Source organism: Macaca nemestrina, chromosome 20 (genome assembly GCF_043159975.1).
Source record: "Macaca nemestrina isolate mMacNem1 chromosome 20, mMacNem.hap1, whole genome shotgun sequence".
Taxonomy (NCBI): Eukaryota; Metazoa; Chordata; class Mammalia; order Primates; family Cercopithecidae; genus Macaca; species Macaca nemestrina.
In genome coordinates, this window is record NC_092144.1 from 45791085 (window position 1) to 45809369 (window position 18285).

The following is an 18285-nucleotide window of genomic DNA, read 5'->3' on the forward strand; positions in this document are numbered from 1 at the left end:
ATGACTGGATTACTCTTCATAAACTCTGGAGGCCAGAAAAAAGTGGAACAGTAATTTTTTTTTTTTTTTTTTTGAGACGGAGTCTCACGCTGTTGCCCAGGCTGGAGTGCAGTGGCGCGATCTCGGCTCACTGCAAGCTCCGCCTCCTGGGTTCACGCCATTCTCCTGCCTCAGCCTCCTGAGTAGCTAGGACTACAGGCGCCCGCCACCGCGCCCGGCTAATTTTTTGTATTTTTAGTAGAGACGGGGTTTCACTGTGGTCTCGATCTCCTGACCTTGTGATCCGCCCGCCTCGGCCTCCCAAAGTGCTGGGATTACAGGCTTGAGCCACCGCGCCCGGCCTGGAACAGTAATTTATTGTGCTGAAAAAAAGAGCTGTCAATCCAGAATTTTATATCTAGCAAAACTATCCTTCAGTAATGAAGGTGAGATTAAGGAAAGTAATATTGCAAATGTACGTTGCAGCTCAGGCTGTGCCCTCAGGGTCTGTGTGGGAGTAGGCAATAGGGGGGACAGTGGTTAGTGAAAGAGCTTGTACTCCTTCTCAAAGGGGTTAAGTGCTTGTTAAATCTAGGAGACAGCTGTCATGTAAGAATGAAGGTCCAGTGCTGCTTTCCAGCTCTCCAAAGAAAACCAGAAATCCAGATTTCTGTATTAAATCCCCTGATAGCTTGAGTCTGGTAACTAATTCAGAACTTTAGAGAACTGCAGGGGCAGCACCAAACACAAACATGTATAGGATACACCCTGAGTCACTAGGTTTTTACTTCAGTGGAGTTTTCTCTGTTTCTTTGAACTTCAGAAATTATACCAAGATACATCTAATTAAAATTCTCGGCTGGGTGCAGTGGCTCACGTCTGTGATCCCAGCTCTCTGGGAGGCTGATGCGGGCGGATCACCTGAGGTCAAGAGTTCGAGACCAGCCCGGTCAACATGGTAAAACCTCGTCTCTACTAAAAATACAAAAAAAAAAAAAAAAAAAAAAAAAAAGGCTAGGCTTAGTGGTTAATTTGACTTGTTTATTGCATAGGATAGAGATAATTCCAGCTGGAGTGTAGTGGTAAACCCACAGCTCACTGCAGTCTGGACCTCCTGGGCTCAAGCGATCCTCCTACCTCAGCCCACGAGTGGCTGAAACCGCAGACGTGTGCCACTATGTCTGTAGTCCCAGCTACTCAGGGAGGCTCAGGCAGGAGAATCCCTTGAACCCGGGAGGCAGAGGTTGCAGTGAGCCAAGATCGCGCCACTGCACTCCAGCCTGGGCGACAGAGCGAGACTCTGTCTCAGAAAAAAAAATAAAATAAAAAATAATAAAACATAAAATAAATCCTATGGAGATGGTTGATACTTTTGTTTTAACAGGTATTGACCGTGGTGGGTTCAGGCTGCAAGTTCCAACAAGCCTTGTGTGGACTGTGACTCCAGTGTCAGTTTTCAAGGCCTTTGCAGTGTTATTTGGATTTGTCCACTGTGTGCACCATCCAATCCAATCTGAAACTTACACTTTAGTTCTTAAAGTCTTCGATATGTTATTTAGGGACAGATCCACATATATTCAGGCAAAAATGAGCCTAAGAGTTCCTAAAAACTGAGTTTTTTTGAACTTTGGGGGTTTTTTTTGTTTTTTTTTTTGTTTTTTAGACGGAGTTTCGCTCTTGTTGCCCAGGCTGGAGTGCAATGGCACGATCTCGGCTCACCCTAACCTCCGCCTCCCGGGTTCAAGCAATTCTCCTGCCTCAGCCTCCCGAGTAGCTGGGATTACAGGTGTGCACCACCACGCCCAGCTAATTTTGTATTTTTAGTAGAGACGGGGTTTCTCCATGTTGGTCAGGCTGGTCTCAAACTCCCGACCTCAGGTGATCCACTCACCTCAGCCTCCAAAAGTGCTGCGATCACAGGCGTGAGCCACCATGCCGGGGCCAACTTTGGGTTTTTTGAACTTGAACATGGGTTGCTTTTTGAACTTGTTCCTTTCTGGGATCTTCTTGATACTTTCTAGTTCCCTGGAGCTCCCCTATTCAGTTCTTCAGTCATAATGCTGGGGTTTTAGTTACCTCCCTCTGCTATGTACTTTCTACAACTATGCCTGGGTATGGCAGGAGGAAACAGAGGAAAAAAGTGATGGGGGTTCACTCCACAGCAACTCTAATAGGAAAAGAAGGTTCCTACCCCTTGTAGTTTTAGATACCTGCAGGCCCCCACTGCTTCCACTGTTGCTGCTGCTGCTGTGAGATTGTCTGGAGGCTGGGATGCGCAAAAACGGGGGGGAAAATATAGACACATATTTGTGTATATATACATGTATGTATGTATGTACATATGTATGTAAATACACACACAAGCAAGAGATTGCTCCAATCTCTCTTGGTGTTAAGAATCCCATTTCCCCCCATCTCTACTAAAAATACAAAAAATTAGCCGGGTGTGGTGGCACGTGCCTGTAATCCAAACTACTTGGGAGGCTGAGGCAGGAGCATCGCTGGAACCCAGGAGATGGAGGTTGCAGTGAGCCGAGATTGCGCCACTGCACTCCAGCCTGGGTGGCAGAGCGAGACTCTGTCTCAAAAAAAAAAAAAAAAAAAGAATCCCATTTCCTGTGCCTTCTGCCAAAACTAGAAGGCTTGTCTTGGGCCAGGTGCAGTAATCCCAGCACTTTGGGAGGCCAAGATGGGAGGACTACTTGAGCCCAGGAGTTCAAAATCAGCCTAGACAACACAGGGAGACCTGGTTTCTACTAAAATTTTAAAAATTAGTTGGGCATGGTGGCACACATCTGCAGTTTCAGCTACTTGGGGGCTGAGGTAGGAAGATCGCTCGAGCCCAGGAGGTCTAGACAGCAGTGAGCTGTGGGTCCACCACTACACTCCAGCTGGAATTACCTTTGTCTATACCCTATGCAATAAACAAGTCAACTGCATTTGTAGACCCCCCAAAACATACAGAAAATACCTAGAAATAAAATATCAAATGAACTATAAGCCCTTTTTTGGGATAAGTTTATAAAAATACACTGAAATATCATCAAGAAGGCCTAAATAAATGGAGAAAAGTACTGTGATAATGGCAAATATGATTTAATATAATAAAGATATCAGTTACTACTAAAGTGATATAAAAATTCAATGTATTTTTTTTTTTTTTGAGACAGAGTCTCGCTCTGTTGCCCAGGCTACAGTACAGTAGTACCATCTTGGCTCACTGTAATCTCTGCCTCCTGGGTTCAAGTGATTCTCATGCCTCAGACTCCCGAGTAGCTGGGACAACAGCTGTGCGCCACCACACCTGGCTAATTTTTGTGTTTGCTTTTGTTGGGTTTTTTTGAGACAGAGTCTCACTCCATCACCCAGACTGGAGTGCAGTGGCACGATCTCGGTTCACTGCAACCTCCACCTCCCAGGTTCAAGCAATTCTTGTGCCTCCGATTCCCGAGTAGCTGGGATTACAGTTGTGCGCTACCACGCCTGGCTAATTTTTGTATTTTTAGTAGAGCCAGGGTTTCACCATGTTGGCCAGGCTGGTCTCGAACTCCTGGCCTCAACCGATCTGCCCACCTCGGCCTCCCAAAGTGCTGGGATTACAGGAGCGAGCCACCACACCCGGCCAAATTCAACTCAACATTTGAAATAAAATATAAAGTAATTTTTAATACTATATGAAAGATCACAGAGATAAGTATAACCAAAACACGCCTAAAGAAAAGGTGGAGGGATATGTCCTACCAGAAATCAAGACTTGTTATATAAACATGAGTAATTTAGGCAGGGATAACAAGGTTCAATGTAACAAGAAATACCCGTGCATATATGAAATCTGAATATATGACAGAGGAGCATTATTGATCAGTGAAGAATAGATGGAGTTTTCATTTGAGAGGGAAACATAATTTTTTTTTTTTTAGGAGACGGTGTTTCCCTCTGTTACCCAGGCTGGTTTTGAATTTCTGGGCTCAAGCAACCCTCCTGCCTTAACCTCCCCAAGTGCTGGGATTATAGGCATGAGCTACCACACCCAGCCAATTCGTTTTCTATACAGGAAAAATAACTGATCTCCATCTCATACTATTCATAAAAATCAATTAAAGTTGCATTAATAGGGCTTTAATAAGAAAGCGAAAACATAAAAATTGTTGGGAGTTTGAGATCAGCATGGGCAACATGGCAAAACCCTGTCTCTACAAAAAATATAAAAAGTTAGCCAGGAGTGATAGCACGTGCCTGCAGTCTCAGGAGGCTGAGGTGGGAGGATCACCTGAGCCTAGGAGGTAGAAGCTGCAGTGAGCCGTGATTGTTCCACTGCACTCTAGCCTGTCTGACTTTTTCTGTCTAAAAAAAAAAAAGAGAAAAATCTTGGAATTAAAATAGAAAATTGGGCTAGGAAAGGTTTCTGAGGATCCAAAAAGTATAAAGCATACAGGAAAAAGATAAAAATGTTTATAAGCAACATATAATTTAACCATTAAACATACAATTTGGCAATATTAACACAAATAATTACTGTTCATCAAAAGATACCATAACAAAAGTGAATAAAAAAGATGTAAACTGGAAAACATATCTACAAAACATGTGATTGATCAAAAATGAGTATCTAGAATTTATACAAGGAATTCCTACAAATCTTCGGAAAAAGACAAATTAGCCTAATACAAAAGGATCAAAATGACATTACACAGAAGAGACACTAATGACCAATAAACATATGGAAAGGTAATCATCTTCAATAACGACCAGGGAAATTTAATTGAAAACGATAAAATAAGATTTCATACTCATCAATCAGATTATTAAAAAATGAAAAAATCTTATAATATCATAAGGAGAGATGGTGGAACAAAAGTACTTCCCACATAAACTAATACATCACTTGGAAAACAGTTTGGCATCACCTTGCAAAGCTGAGTAAGCATGTACACCAAGATCCCGCAATGGTATTCCTAAGTATATTTCCTAACAAATCTCTTGCACATGTAAGTCTGCAGATGTAAATATTATTGTCATAATTATATGTTTATGTATATACATGCTATATATTCTACTATGTTTATAAATACCATTTTAAGGGAAAATTTTTTTTTTTTTTTTTTTTTTTTTGAGACGGAGTCTCGCTCTGTCGCCCAGGCTGGAGTGCAGTGGCCGGATCTCAGCTCACTGCAAGCTCCGCCTCCCGGGTTCAGGCCATTCTCCTGCCTCAGCCTCCCGAGTAGCTGGGACTACAGGCGCCCACCACCTCGCCCGGTTAGTTTTTTCTATTTTTTAGTAGAGACGGGCTTTCACCGTGTTAGCCAGGATGGTCTCGATCTCCTGACCTCGTGATCCGCCCGTCTCGGCCTCCCAAAGTGCTGGGATTACAGGCTTGAGCCACCGCGCCCGGCCTTAAGGGAAAATGTTAATGGACGGGTTCAAAAGTGTAAAGGTCATTGTTACAGAATATATTAGCAAATCAATACAAATGAGGGCCAAAGAAATATATACAAAGGCAGTATAAAACAGATGAAGAGTAAGAGACACAGGAGATAATACAGACGTTTTATGTCAGTCTAACAGAAGGAAAAAAGGAAATGGTAACAAGGCAATATTTGAAGAGATGACTACTAAGAATTTCCTATCACACACACAAAAAAAGATGTAAGTCCTCAGATTGAAAAATGCTACCAGAGGCAAAGCATAAGGGGAATAAAGCTAACCATATCTGAATTTATCACAGTAAAAATTTAGCCTGTTAGAGGAAAACATTTTTCTCTAAAGGAAAGGAACAAGAATCGTCTATCAGAAAGAAAACAGTGGAGAGTACCTTCATGGCCTTGTGGCAGGCAAAGATATATTTACAAAGACAATAATGTACAGCTGGCCCTCTGTACCGGGTGGGAGGGGTGAGGAGGGTTGAGGTTTGGTTCCAGGATCATGGCAGACACCAAAATCTGCACATGCTCAAGTCCCTTATACAAAATGGCACAGTAAGTTGGTTTCAACCACCTATGGCTCTCAACCTATTAATACAGAGGGCCAACTATATGTATTTTACATCCATGATTGGTTGAGTCTGTGGATGCAGAATCCACGCATAGGAAGGGCTGACTATACACATGCGGTGATTCCATTTATGTAAGATTCAAATATAGGCTAAGGAAGAATTTCTTAAGTCCCTAGAAGTGTGAAGCATAAAAGAAAAGATGGATACATTTGACTACAGTAATCATTAAAAACTTCTCCTCACAGAAAAGAAAACCATAAAGAGAGCTAAATTCAATTCAGAGTAGAAAAAGAGACTTGTAGTTTGTAGAACATGCAAAGTCCCACAAGCAGAATATATAAAGAACCCTTACACATTATTAAGAAAAATACAGACAGCCAGGCGCGGTGGCTCAAGCCTGTAATCCCAGCACTTTGGGAGGCCGAGGCAGGCAGATCACGAGGTCAGGAGATCGAGACCATCCTGGCTAACACAGTGAAACCCCGTCTCTATTAAAAATACAGGCCGGGCACGGTGGCTCAAGCCTGTAATCCCAGCACTTTGGGAGGCCGAGACGGGCGGATCACGAGGTCAGGAGATCGAGACCATCCTGGTTAACACGGTGAAACCCCGTCTCTACTAAAAAATACAAAAAACTAGCCGGGCGAGGTGGCGGGCGCCTGTAGTCTCAGCTACTCGGGAGGCTGAGGCAGGAGAATGGCGTGAACCCGGGAGGCGGAGCTTGCAGTGAGCTGAGATCCGGCCACTGCACTCCAGCCTGGGTGACAGAGCGAGACTCCGTCTCAAAACAAAAACAAAAACAAAAACAAAAACAAAAACAAAAAAATTAGCCGGATGTGGTGGCGGGCGCCTGTAGTCCCAGCTACTCGGGAGGCTGAGGCAGGAGAATGGTGTGAACGCAGGAGGCGGAGCTTGCAGTAAGCCAAGATTGCGCCACTGCACTCCAGCCTGAGGGACAGAGCAAGACTCCATCTCAAAAAAAATAAAGTAAAATAAAATAAAAAAAAATACAGACAATTCAACAGAAAAACAGGCAAAAGATTTGAGCAGGCAATTCACTAAAGAATTTCAGCTGGGCGTGGTGGCTCACACCTGCAATCCCAGCACTTTGGGAGGCTGAGACAGGCTGATCACAAGGTCAGGAGTTCAAGGCCAGCCTGGCCAACACAGTGAAACCCTGTCTCTACTAAAAATACAAAAAATTAGCTGGGCATGGTGGTGGGCACCTGTAATCCCAGCTACTCTGGAGGCTGAGGCAGGAGAATCGCTTGAACCTGAGAGGCGGAGTTTGCAGTGAGCCAAGATCTCACCACTGCACTCTAGCCTGGGCAACAATGTGAGACTCCGTTTCCAAAAAAAAAAAAAAAAAGAATTTCCAAAAACTAAAAATGACATGAAAATGTGTGCTAAAACTCACCAGTAAAGAAAGAAACGTGGCCGGGCACGGTGGCTCAAGACTGTAATCCCAGTACTTTGGGAGGCTGACACAGGTGGATCACTTGAGGTCAGGAGTTCAAGATCAGCCTGGCCAACATGGTGAAACCATATCTCTACTAAAAATATAAAAATTAGCCGGGCATGGTGGCATGTGTTTATAATTCTAGCTACTTGGGAGGCTGAGGTAAGAGAATTGCTTGAACCTGAGAGGTAGAGGTTGCAGTGAGCCAAGATCGTGTCACTGTACTCCAGCCTGAGTGACAGAGCAAGACTCCATCTCAAATAAAAAAAAAAAAAGAAAAAAAAAAAGATGGAAATGTAAATTAAAACCATACTGAATTATTATTATACACTCACTAACTGATAAAAATCAAAGTTTGGGCTGGGTGTGGTAGCTCATGCCTATAATCCCAGCACTTTGGGAGGCCGAGGCAGGCAGATCACCTGAGGTCAGGAGTTCGAGAGCAGCCTGACCAACAGGGAGAAACCCCATCTCTACTAAAAATACAAAATTAGCCAGGCGCATGCTAATTTTGGTGGTGGTGCATGCCTGTAATCCCAGCTACTTCGGAGGCTGAGGCAGAAGAATCACTTGAACCTGGGAGGCAGAGGTTGTAGTGAGCCAAGATCGTGTCATTGCACTCCAGCCTGGGCAATAAGAGCGAAACTCCATCTCAAAAAAAAAAAAAAAAATTCAAAGTTTGATAATACCGTATATTAGGAAGCATGTGCAACAATGGGAATGTTCATATACTGCTGGTGAAATTGTAAACAAATACAAGTGTTGAAGAAAAGTTAAAATTAGGCAGCTCAGCTGAGCGAGGTGGCTCCCTCCTGTAATCCTAACACTTTGGGAGGTTCAGGTGGGAGGATCACTTGAGGCCAGGAGTTAGAGACCAGCCTAGCCAACATGGCAAAACCCTGTCTCTACTAAATATACAAAAATTAGCTGGGTATGGTGGTGCATGCCTGTAATCCTTGCAATTCGGGAGGCTAAGGCATGAGAATTGCTTCAATCTTGGAGGCAGAAGTTGCAGTGAACCCAGATCACGCCATTACACTCCAGCCTGGATCACAGAGCTAGACTCTGTCTCAAAAAAACTAAAATATTAGGCAGCTAGGTTGGGAGCAGTGGCTCATGCCTGTAATCCCAGCACTTTTGGAGCCTGAGGCGGTGGGATCACTTGAGCCCAGGAGTTCCAGACCAGCCTGGGCAACATGGTAAAACCCCATCTCTACAAAAAATACAAAAAATTAACCAGGTGTGGTGGCATGCACCTGTAGTCCCATCTACCCAGGAGGCTGAGGTGGGGGGATCACGTGAGCCTAAGAGGTGGTCAAGACTGCAGTGAGCCATGATAGTGCCACTGCCCTCCAGCCTGGGCAAGAGTGAGACCCTGTTTCAAAAAAAAAGTAAAAGCACCCTCTGGAAACCAATAGGTAAATATTATTATTTTGCAAAGTCCATAAAAACTGAAAGAATAAACTCAGTAACAGATTAAAAGTATGAAATATAGAAATGAACAAGTTAATTATGCTATGGTGAAAACGTCCACTCTCACAAGTACTCAATATAACGACAATAAAGCAGTCCAGTATACAAAGAAATCACTGTAAAATTTATATAACTTTGCATTAAAGTTATATAACGGAGAAAATATCCATATTTTTTAGAATTACATAATGAGATTATGCAAGGGTGAAATGACATGAGGTTCTGGATTTACTTGAAATTATCTGCGGTGGGGCGCGGTGGCGTACATCTGCAATCCCAGAATTTGGGAGGACAAGGCAAGTGGATCACTTGAGGTCAGGAGTTCGAGATCAGCTTGGTCAAGCTGGTGAAACCCCATCTCTATGAAAAATACAATAAAATTAGCCAGGCATGGTGGCGGGTGCCTGTAATCCCCACTACTCGGGAGGCTGAGGCAGGAGAATCGCTTGAACCCGGGAGGCGGAGGTTGCAGTGAGCTGAGATCACACCATTACACTCCAGCCTGGGTAACAAGAGCAAAACTCCATCTCGAAAACAAAGAAAAAAAAAGAAAATATTTGTGCAACAATAGGGGTAGATGAGTGGCATGTAGTTTTGAAAATTTTCACAATGAAAAACAACATTCTATGACTTGTAAAATAAATGAGCGAAAACATTTATTGCAAATAAAAATTAACCATTCTTAAAGAGTACAGTGAAATGAATACTACCAAACATTGTGTCTGAAAGTTTCAGAAATATCTTGTCTCTGAGAATCTATCCTAAGCAAATACAGAAAAATCTATATGCATAAAGTTGTGCTTTTACATAAAGAATGGTGCTTTTACAAACAAGCATTGATTAGAAAGCAGCCTAACTATGTAAGTATAAGTACTTGAACTGTACTAAAAGAAAAAAACAGAATTATATGAGAAAATGCAGGTAGAAACTATTACATACCTATCTAATCTTCATGGCCAGATCTTTCTGGTACTTTTCTTTCTGAGTTTCTGAGTTCACCTTCCATCCTGCTGTCTTCTCAACCTACATTTCCTTGCCATATCTTCTCCTGCTGTAAACCTCTAGGTATTAGGGTGCTTCAGGTTTCTGTCCTTGCTATATTTATTCCCTAGGAGATTTCATCCAGTCACAAGACTCTATATCTCTTTTTTTTTTTTTTTTTTTTTTTTTTGAGACGGAGTCTCGCTCTGTCGCCCAGGCTGGAGTGCAGTGGCCAGATCTCAGCTCACTGCAAGCTTCACCTCCCGGGTTCACGCCATTCTCCTACCTCAGCCTCCCGAGTAGCTGGGACTACAGGCGCCCGCCAACTCGCCCGGCTAGTTTTTTGTATTTTTTTAGTAGAGACGGGGTTTCACTGTGTTCGCCAGGATGGTCTCGATCTCCTGACCTCGTGATCCACCCATCTCGGCCTGCCAAAGTGCTGGGATTACAGGCTTGACTCTATATCTCTATATTGAAGGCTCTCCAAATTTTCCTCCAACGCTGATCTGACCTCCCAGTTCCAGACTTCTATACTGAACTGCCTGCATGGCATCTATGCTGCGTCCAATAAGCAACTGAAGCTTAACATAAGCGAACCCACCTTTGATTTTGCAACCCCCAAATCTACTCTTTCCCCATTTCATTAATTACAAAGCCCATTCTTCCATAGGCTCTCCCTAAAAAGCATGAATCCTTTTCCTCTTACACTCCAAGACTGAATCCTGCTAACTCTTCCTTGAAAAGATTTCAAACCCACCACTTCCTTCCACTGCCACTGATAACATTTCAATGGTCTCTGAGCCATCACTGTATCCCAACCAGACTACTATAAAAATCTGCTAAACAGCCACTCTGCTTCCAACCTTGTCTCCTACAAAGCAGTTAGGGAAATCCTTTTAAAACACATGTTGCATCAAGTCCAGGTGCAGTGGCTCACACCTGTAATCCCAGTACGTTGGGAGGCTGAGGTGGGAGGATTACTTGAGGTCAGGATTTCGAGACCAGCCTGGCCAACATGGTGAAACACTGTCTCAACTAAAATACAAAAATTAGTTGGACGTGGTGGCCTGTAATCCCAGCTACTCAGGAGGATGAGGCACGAGAATCGCTTGAGCCCAGGAGGTGGAGGTTGCAGTGAGCCAAGATCAGGCCACGGCACTCCAGCCTGGGCGACAGAGCAAGACTCCATCTCAAACAAAAACATGGCCAGGCATGGTGGCTCACACCTATAATCCCAGCGCTTTGGGAGGCTGAGGTGGGCAGATCACAAGGTCAGGAGATCGAGATCATCCTGGCTAACATGGTGAAACCCCATCTCTACTAAAAAAATACAAAAAAATTAGCCGGGCGTGGTGGCATGCGCCTGTAATCCCAGCTACTCAGGGGGCTGAGGCAGGAGAATCGCTTGAACCTGGGAAGTGGAGGTTGCAGTGAGCTGAGATCATGCCACTGCACTCCAGCCTGGGCAACAGAGCAAGACTCTGTCTCAAAAAAAAAACACAAACAAAAAAATAAGTTGCATCAAGCCATTTCTAGGTGCAAAGCCTTCTGATGACTTCTTGTCTTAGAATGAAAAGATTTCCCATGGCCTGTATGGCAGACTGTACATAAACTGACCCACTCTTTCCCACTCCTGCCTCTTTGATCTCATCTCCCACCCATGTACCCCTCTGCTACCAGTCACTGCCCTCTGGTGCTGCTCCTCAAACACAGCCAATGCACAGTTGCCTCAGGCCTTTGAAGGTCTGTGTTCCTCCATCTGGAGCAGTCTTCCGCCTCGTGCCCATATACAATGACTTACCGTGGTACTTCTTTGGGTCTCTGCCCAAATGTTACCATATCATTTGGTAAGATATGGTAAATTTCTCTTGCTTCTTCACATAAAATATCATCCTTTATCCCTTTCCTCTACTTCTTATTTCTTTTTAGTATTTACTATTACCTGGTATGTTATATATTCATCTATTTTCATATCTCTCCCTACACTGTGGGGTAGGCTGTGGGAACACAGATTATGCACGTTCTTTTTTTTCTTTTTTTCAGGCTGGAGTGCAGTGGCATGATCTTGGCTCACTGCGACCTCCACCTCTTGGGTTCAAGTGATTCTCCTGCCTCAACCTCCTGAGTAGCTGGGATTATAGGTGCCTGCCACCACACCCGGCTGATTTTTGTATTTTTTAGTAGAGATGGGGTTTCATCATGTTGGCCAGGCTGGACTCAAACTCCTGACCTCAGGCAATCCTCCTGCCTCAGCCTCCCGAAGGGCTGGGATTACAGGCGTGAGTCACTGCACCCAATCACGCATGTTCTATTCATTACTGTAACCTCAGTGTTGAGAATAGTGCTGGGCATACCATAGGCACTCCAGAAACATAAACTAAATGAATGAATGTGCTCTCCTCCCCTTCATACCAAATCTCTCTTTGCCAGCTCTTACCTTCTCCATGGAGACACAAGCCCTTTATTTCCAACCCTCTATATAAAGTCAATGACGCTCACAACCAAAATCTCCCCCTATGACTTCTATGTGGATCAACTCCTCTTCTACATCGTTAGCCCTCGCTTTCTGCTAAGCTCCCTATTTTAACTTCACTTATGGTGGTTCTATTTTGTAGAAGTTATTTGTAGACATGTTCTAGTACTTCTACTAGGCAGTAAGTTCTGAAATTGCTTATTCCTTTTTTAAACTCTGCAGCACCTAGCCGAGTGCCTTATACATGTTAGAAAATCAGTAGATGTTGGTAAAAAATATTAATGAATCAATGAGGGCATAAACCCCATCCCAAAAAAACTTAGTAAAAGAAAATAAGTCTCCGGCAGTGCAGGAAAAAAATCTCTTTCTGGAGACAGTGATGCTTTTATTAGACTAAATACAAAGGGGGATGAAAAGCTAGGAAGGAAATGGGCCCAAAATATGGATAGAAAGGAATATCACTAGAGGGGTAAAGGAGGGCACCAGCTGGTTAGAACTGAGAGAGAAGAATAAGAGAAGAAAAGCAGGCAAAGTGTGTTAGGTAAGGGGGAAAGGTAGGATCATTTGAAAGCTCATGTAGAAAAGGTCTTACATTTGCACAACAGGCCAAAAGCCTTTGAGGAGAGTTTCCCAGATAGCATGTAAAAGATGCAGTCTCTCTACTGGCCAAATCACACATTACCTGCTGTGCCTCACTTACCTGGCCACTGGCCTCTTGTTAGCTCTCTGTCAACCAACCAGGGCTCCTTCCCTTGCTCCAAGTAGGAGATCACATTTGGTTTAGAAATAGAATGCCCTGCTTACAAAAGAAGTGACAAAACAAATTTATCATGAGAATATCCTAGAATTCAAATCCAGTCCCTTCATTATAAAGAAAGACATGGCACTACGAGAAGAGTCAAAGAGAGGTACAACGGACTTATGAAACATAACGGAAGATGTAAAACATCCCCCGAAACTCAATGCAGCCTCCTTTTTCTAACTCTACCATATTCAGAACATTCCTGTGAGAACAGGATGTCAAAATTCGACCGGTTTTTGAAAGCCAGGTGAGCATTTCACATTGGAGGAAGTAGGCCTTCCAAGGCCGGAATCTAAATTACTATGGACAGATGTCCTTACCCATTGAAACCAGGTTGCTGTAATTCTCCAACATCACATCTCTGTATAAATCTCTCTGATCATCATTCAGGCACTCCCACTCCTCCTGAGAGAAGTCTATGGACACATCACTGAACATCACTGACTCCTGGAACAATAACCACGTATATGACTTGATTAATTAAAAAAAAAAGTATTTTTGTGAAGGAAAGAGAGAAGAAAAAGATTAAGGTAGAGGAAGTAAAACATAGCATATGAATGCCTGGGATGCAGTGGAGGACTGTAATCAAGTAAGCACAACTGAATCACTGGGTTTCCATGTCATTCTTTTTCCTCCAAATGAAACTGCCTGAGTACGGGAGGATACCTCCATTATCCAAACAAGGTTGGGAAGGTATAAAAATTCAGCTAAGAGGGCTTTCCCAATTAAATGAAATTGTATATGCAATGCCTTGCACTATACCTGTCATATAATAAATCAACAATACATTTCATCTGTCTCCCTCTCTTTTCCCAAATAGCTGAAAGTCAAATTTCAGAATAAGGGATAAAGACAAGACATTAAAAGCCTCCAGAGCGAAGAGCAGGTCATATAAAAGGCATCAAAAATTAGAGTGGCAATTGAATTCTCAAGAACACTTCTAAAAGCGAGAAACAATAAGAACAATTCTTCAATATTCAATATGGAGAAAATAAACTCTGACCTAGACTTTCATAAACAAACTATCATGCTGTTTTGAGAGTTGAGAAAAGACATTTGTAGACATCCAAGGACTCAAGAAGAGTTTCTTCGGAAACTTCTAGAGGATATGCTCCACAAAAACGAGGGAGTAAATAAAAAAAGAAGACAACATAGGATTCAGGAAATAGGTAAAGTCTCAGGAAAGCTGTGACTGAGAGAGTAAACCAGACCAGATGGGAACAAGGACACAGGAAATGGGGAAGCAAGTCTCTACATCAAAAGGAACTGATGTGTCTGACCAGAGGGAAAACGTATTGACTGGCCTGTGGCAGTGATGCTGGAGATTCTGGATGTAAACACACAAATGACTAGGCAAATGGGGGGAAAGCAATTAACCCCAGGAAAATGAAGGTTTGTGTGGAACAAAACTATGAGCTCGCTTGGCAGAGAATAATATTTGCAGCCATAACAAGGTGTATACTGTTGATTTAACCAAAAACAGTGATATGGTAACAGTCAGGAAAAATGAAAGTGCAGTATGGGAATACAATGTTCCCTTTAACTTTGCAGTCAATCAAGAGATAATGACTAAAGTGGGCTTATCAAAAAATGGTAGTAAACCAATTTTCAAGAGTTGCTTGGAGTGGGACTGGTAATGGGACAAAACCAGAAATGAACTACTTCCCTTGTAGACATGTGTAAAATTACTTGTAAAAAATTTGTATCTTAGAAAATAAAATTAGCATATAATTTAAGACTCTGATCCATTCCTATGCCAGACTATTATACAATAATAAATGTTCCTTGTTAAAACAAATACTATTCAAATTTGTTGTAACATAATTTGAATAATATTTATTATAAGCCTATAAATGATATCTGTTCTTTGGCCTTTAGAAATTCAGGCTGCAGGTGATCTTTAAAGACCTCTCCAACACTGGCCCAATCTTCTTTATAACCACCTACTGCCCAGCTGTAAATTCCCCTTATAACTAAGCTACAGAAAATTAGTGAAGGGATGATCCAGTTTCACCGTTGGTATTAGTGACATCATTGTTTTTGTTTTTCAAACAGGGTCTTCTTCTGTCACCCAGGCTGAAGTGCAGTGGCATGATCACATCTCACCGCAGCCGTGACTTCCTGGGCTCATGTGATCCTCCCACCTCTGCTTCCCGAGTAGCTGGGACTACAGGCGTGCACCAACAGGCCTGGCTAATTTTTGTATTTTTTGTAGAGACGGGGTTTGCCATGTTGCCCAGGCTAGTCACCTGGGTTCAAGCAAACCACCAGCCTCAACCTCCCAAAATGCTGGAATTACAGGTGTGAGTCACCACATTTGGCCACTGACGTCAATTTTTCATGGATGCTTAGTGAGGTGTGAGAGCTTTGTACGAACCACTAGTCACACTCTCGAACATAAAAGGCTCATTAACCAGGAGGCCTTGCCCTGTACTAGGACTGAAATCAAACAAAACCACAGCATGTATTTTGTTATTGGAAAACCCAGGTCTACAGAGCTAATGAGGGCTTTTCCCTATAAGGTGCCCCTAATTACTTATTTTCATCCCATCAAATCACTGTCCAAGCAAATTAGATTCATATTAATTCAATGTGGGGAACACATTTCTGTCCTATCAGGATTTTTGGTAGAAGCCTGAGATAGGAGATGCTAAAGGACTTCGTAAACGAGTATGTAAACATTGTTTAAAAGCGGGGGTAACTGGAGAGGAGACTGGGGTTGTTTAGGAGGAAATGCATGTCCTTTTCCTGACAGGGGGCCCTGGAAACCAGCGTAAAAAAATTATTCCACACCTGATCTGGGTCAGATCATTTTTACATTACATAATTCTTAATCTCTTTATGGAAAGAAATAAGTATTCTTGATGCAGTTGATAGGGGATTTTCTGATGGACATTAATCTAAATTAAAACTTCTTCAGAGAAATTTGTTATTCAACCACTTGGCTGACTAATACGTAACTGTGAGTTAAGAATATAAATTTTGGCCGGGCGCGGTGGCTCAAGCCTGTAATCCCAGCACTTTGGGAGGCCGAGACGGGCGGATCACGAGGTCAGGAGATCGAGACCATCCTGGTTAACACGGTGAAACCCCGTCTCTACTAAAAAATACAAAAAACTAGCCGGGCGAGGTGGCGGGCGCCTGTAGTCCCAGCTACTCGGGAGGCTGAGGCCGGAGAATGGCGTGAACCCGGGAGGCGGAGCTTGCAGTGAGCTGAGATCCGGCCACTGCACTCCAGCCTGGGTGACAGAGCGAGACTCCGTCTCAAAAAAAAAAAAAAAAAAAAAGAATATAAATTTTTTGCTGGGCACAGTGGCTCATGCCTGTAATCTCAGCTCTTTGGGAGGCTGAGGCAGGTGGATCGCTTGAGGTCAGGAGTTCGAGGCCAGCCTGGACAACACGGCAAAACCTCATCTCTACCAAAAATACAAAAATTAGCTGGGTGTGGTGGTGGGCGCCTGTAATCTCAGCTACTTAGGAGGCCGAAGTAAGAGAATCACTTGAACCCGGGAGGCAGAGGTTGCAGTGAGCCGAGATTGTGCCACTGTACTCCAGCGTAGAAGACAGAGCGAGACTCCATCTCAAATTAAAAAAAAAGGGGGGGGGGTATGTGTAAATTTTCTAACAATGATTATCTAATCAATTCTTTTTTTTCTATGAATTGGCCTGTTAGAGATCCTTTCCTTTACAGCAAAATTCCGGCATTGCTCATAACCAAACTTTCTGAAAGGTTGTTTTTCTAACATCAAAAAGCATCATAATGAGGAAAACAAATGTTTACAGGTACTAGAGGTAAAAATCACTCTATCTGAGCAAAAGGAAACAGAATCTCACCTGAGCCATGGCTCTGATATTTGTAGAAAAGGACCTTCTCTTGGCTCTTCTTTTGGAGAAGAGTAGAGCTGGGAGAGGCAAAAGAAGATAGATAAGACCCCACTTTCCTCACAGCTCCGGCCCAGAATGATCATTTCCCTTCTGTTCATGCTTCAGAAATGCTTGCAGGGTATCAGTGAGGAGAATGGGCAAATGTCTCTATCATCCCTAGCTTCAAAGATACCAGGCTATAACTGGAACAGGATGGATTAGGGCAACTCAACATGGCTTGGAAAATATATGTTTATATACACACACATACACACATATAAAGTTTTTTTTTTTTTTTTTTTTGAGACGGAGTCTTGCTCTGTCGCCCAGGCTGGAGTGCAGTGGCCGGATCTCAGCTCACTGCAAGCTCCGCCTCCTGGGTTTATGCCATTCTCCTGCCTCAGCCTCCCGAGTAGCTGGGACTACAGGCGCCCGCCACCTCGCCCGGCTAGTGTTTTGTATTTTTTAGTAGAGACGGGGTTTCACCGGGTTAGCCAGGATGGTCTCGATCTCCTGACCTCGTGATCCGCCCGACTCGGCCTCCCAAAGTGCTGGGATTACAGGCTTGAGCCACCGCGCCCGGCCATAAAGATTTTTTTAACTCATATTATACACACTACTTATACACATTGCTATTTTTACTTAATGTATCTTGGAATGAGGTCCCAATGAGTACATATTGTGTTACATAACTGGTTTAATAGCTACACTGTAGTCCATTAAATGGATATAACTTAACTTTTTTATTTTCCTTTTGAGACAGAGTCTCCATCTGTCGCTGAGGCTGGAGTGCAGTGGCACAATCTTGGCTCACTGCAACTTCCGCGTCCTTCTGCCTCAGCCTCCTGAGTAGCTGGGACTACAGGCGTGTGCCACCAGGCCTGGCTAATTTTTTGTATTTTTAGTAGTGATGGGGTTTCACCGTGTTAGCCAGGATGGTCTCGATCTCCTGACCTTGTGATCCGCCCGACTCTACCTCCCAAAGTGCTGGGATTACAGGCATGAGCCACTGCACCTGGCCATAACTTAATTTATTTAACCAATCTGTGGCCAATCATCATTAGGCTTTTTCTAGTTTTTCATTATAACAAACAATGCTGTAATAAATATCCTTGTGTATGTATCATTTTACTCATATATGAATCCTTCACAATTAATTCCTAAAAGCATAATTGCTCAAAGATAATACACATTTTAAGTTTGGATATACCTAGGTCAAACCAGTTTTCAATGTGCTTGGATTGTACAATCACGTTGCAAGT

The 18285-nt window shown here is 43.2% G+C and overlaps 2 protein-coding genes across 9 annotated transcripts in view; both read right to left on the reverse strand.

The window, feature by feature from the left end:
- The window catches only part of LOC105495467 (ZFP14 zinc finger protein), a 182257-nt gene that overhangs the window by 116625 nt on the left and 47347 nt on the right, over positions 1 to 18285 (reverse strand). The gene's annotated exons all lie outside the window — the stretch shown is intronic.
- Positions 1 to 18285, reverse strand: part of LOC105495463 (zinc finger protein 566) — a 43917-nt gene that overhangs the window by 13156 nt on the left and 12476 nt on the right. For 2 of the 7 annotated variants that reach the window (XM_011765069.3, XM_071086413.1), the window contains exons 2-4: positions 16994 to 17061; positions 13480 to 13606; positions 13058 to 13156 (exon numbers count right to left, since the gene is read on the reverse strand). The exons of 1 other annotated variant lie outside the window; for it this stretch is intronic. In XM_011765069.3, coding sequence (XP_011763371.1) covers positions 13058 to 13156; positions 13480 to 13606; positions 16994 to 17002 — 235 coding nt within the window. In that variant the 5' untranslated portion in view covers positions 17003 to 17061. Of the gene's footprint in view, positions 1 to 9842; positions 10079 to 13057; positions 13157 to 13479; positions 13607 to 16993; positions 17062 to 18285 lie in introns of those variants that run through there. 4 more of the 7 variants (XM_024797180.2, XM_024797179.2, XM_011765072.3 and 1 more) reach the window with 3 other exon arrangements.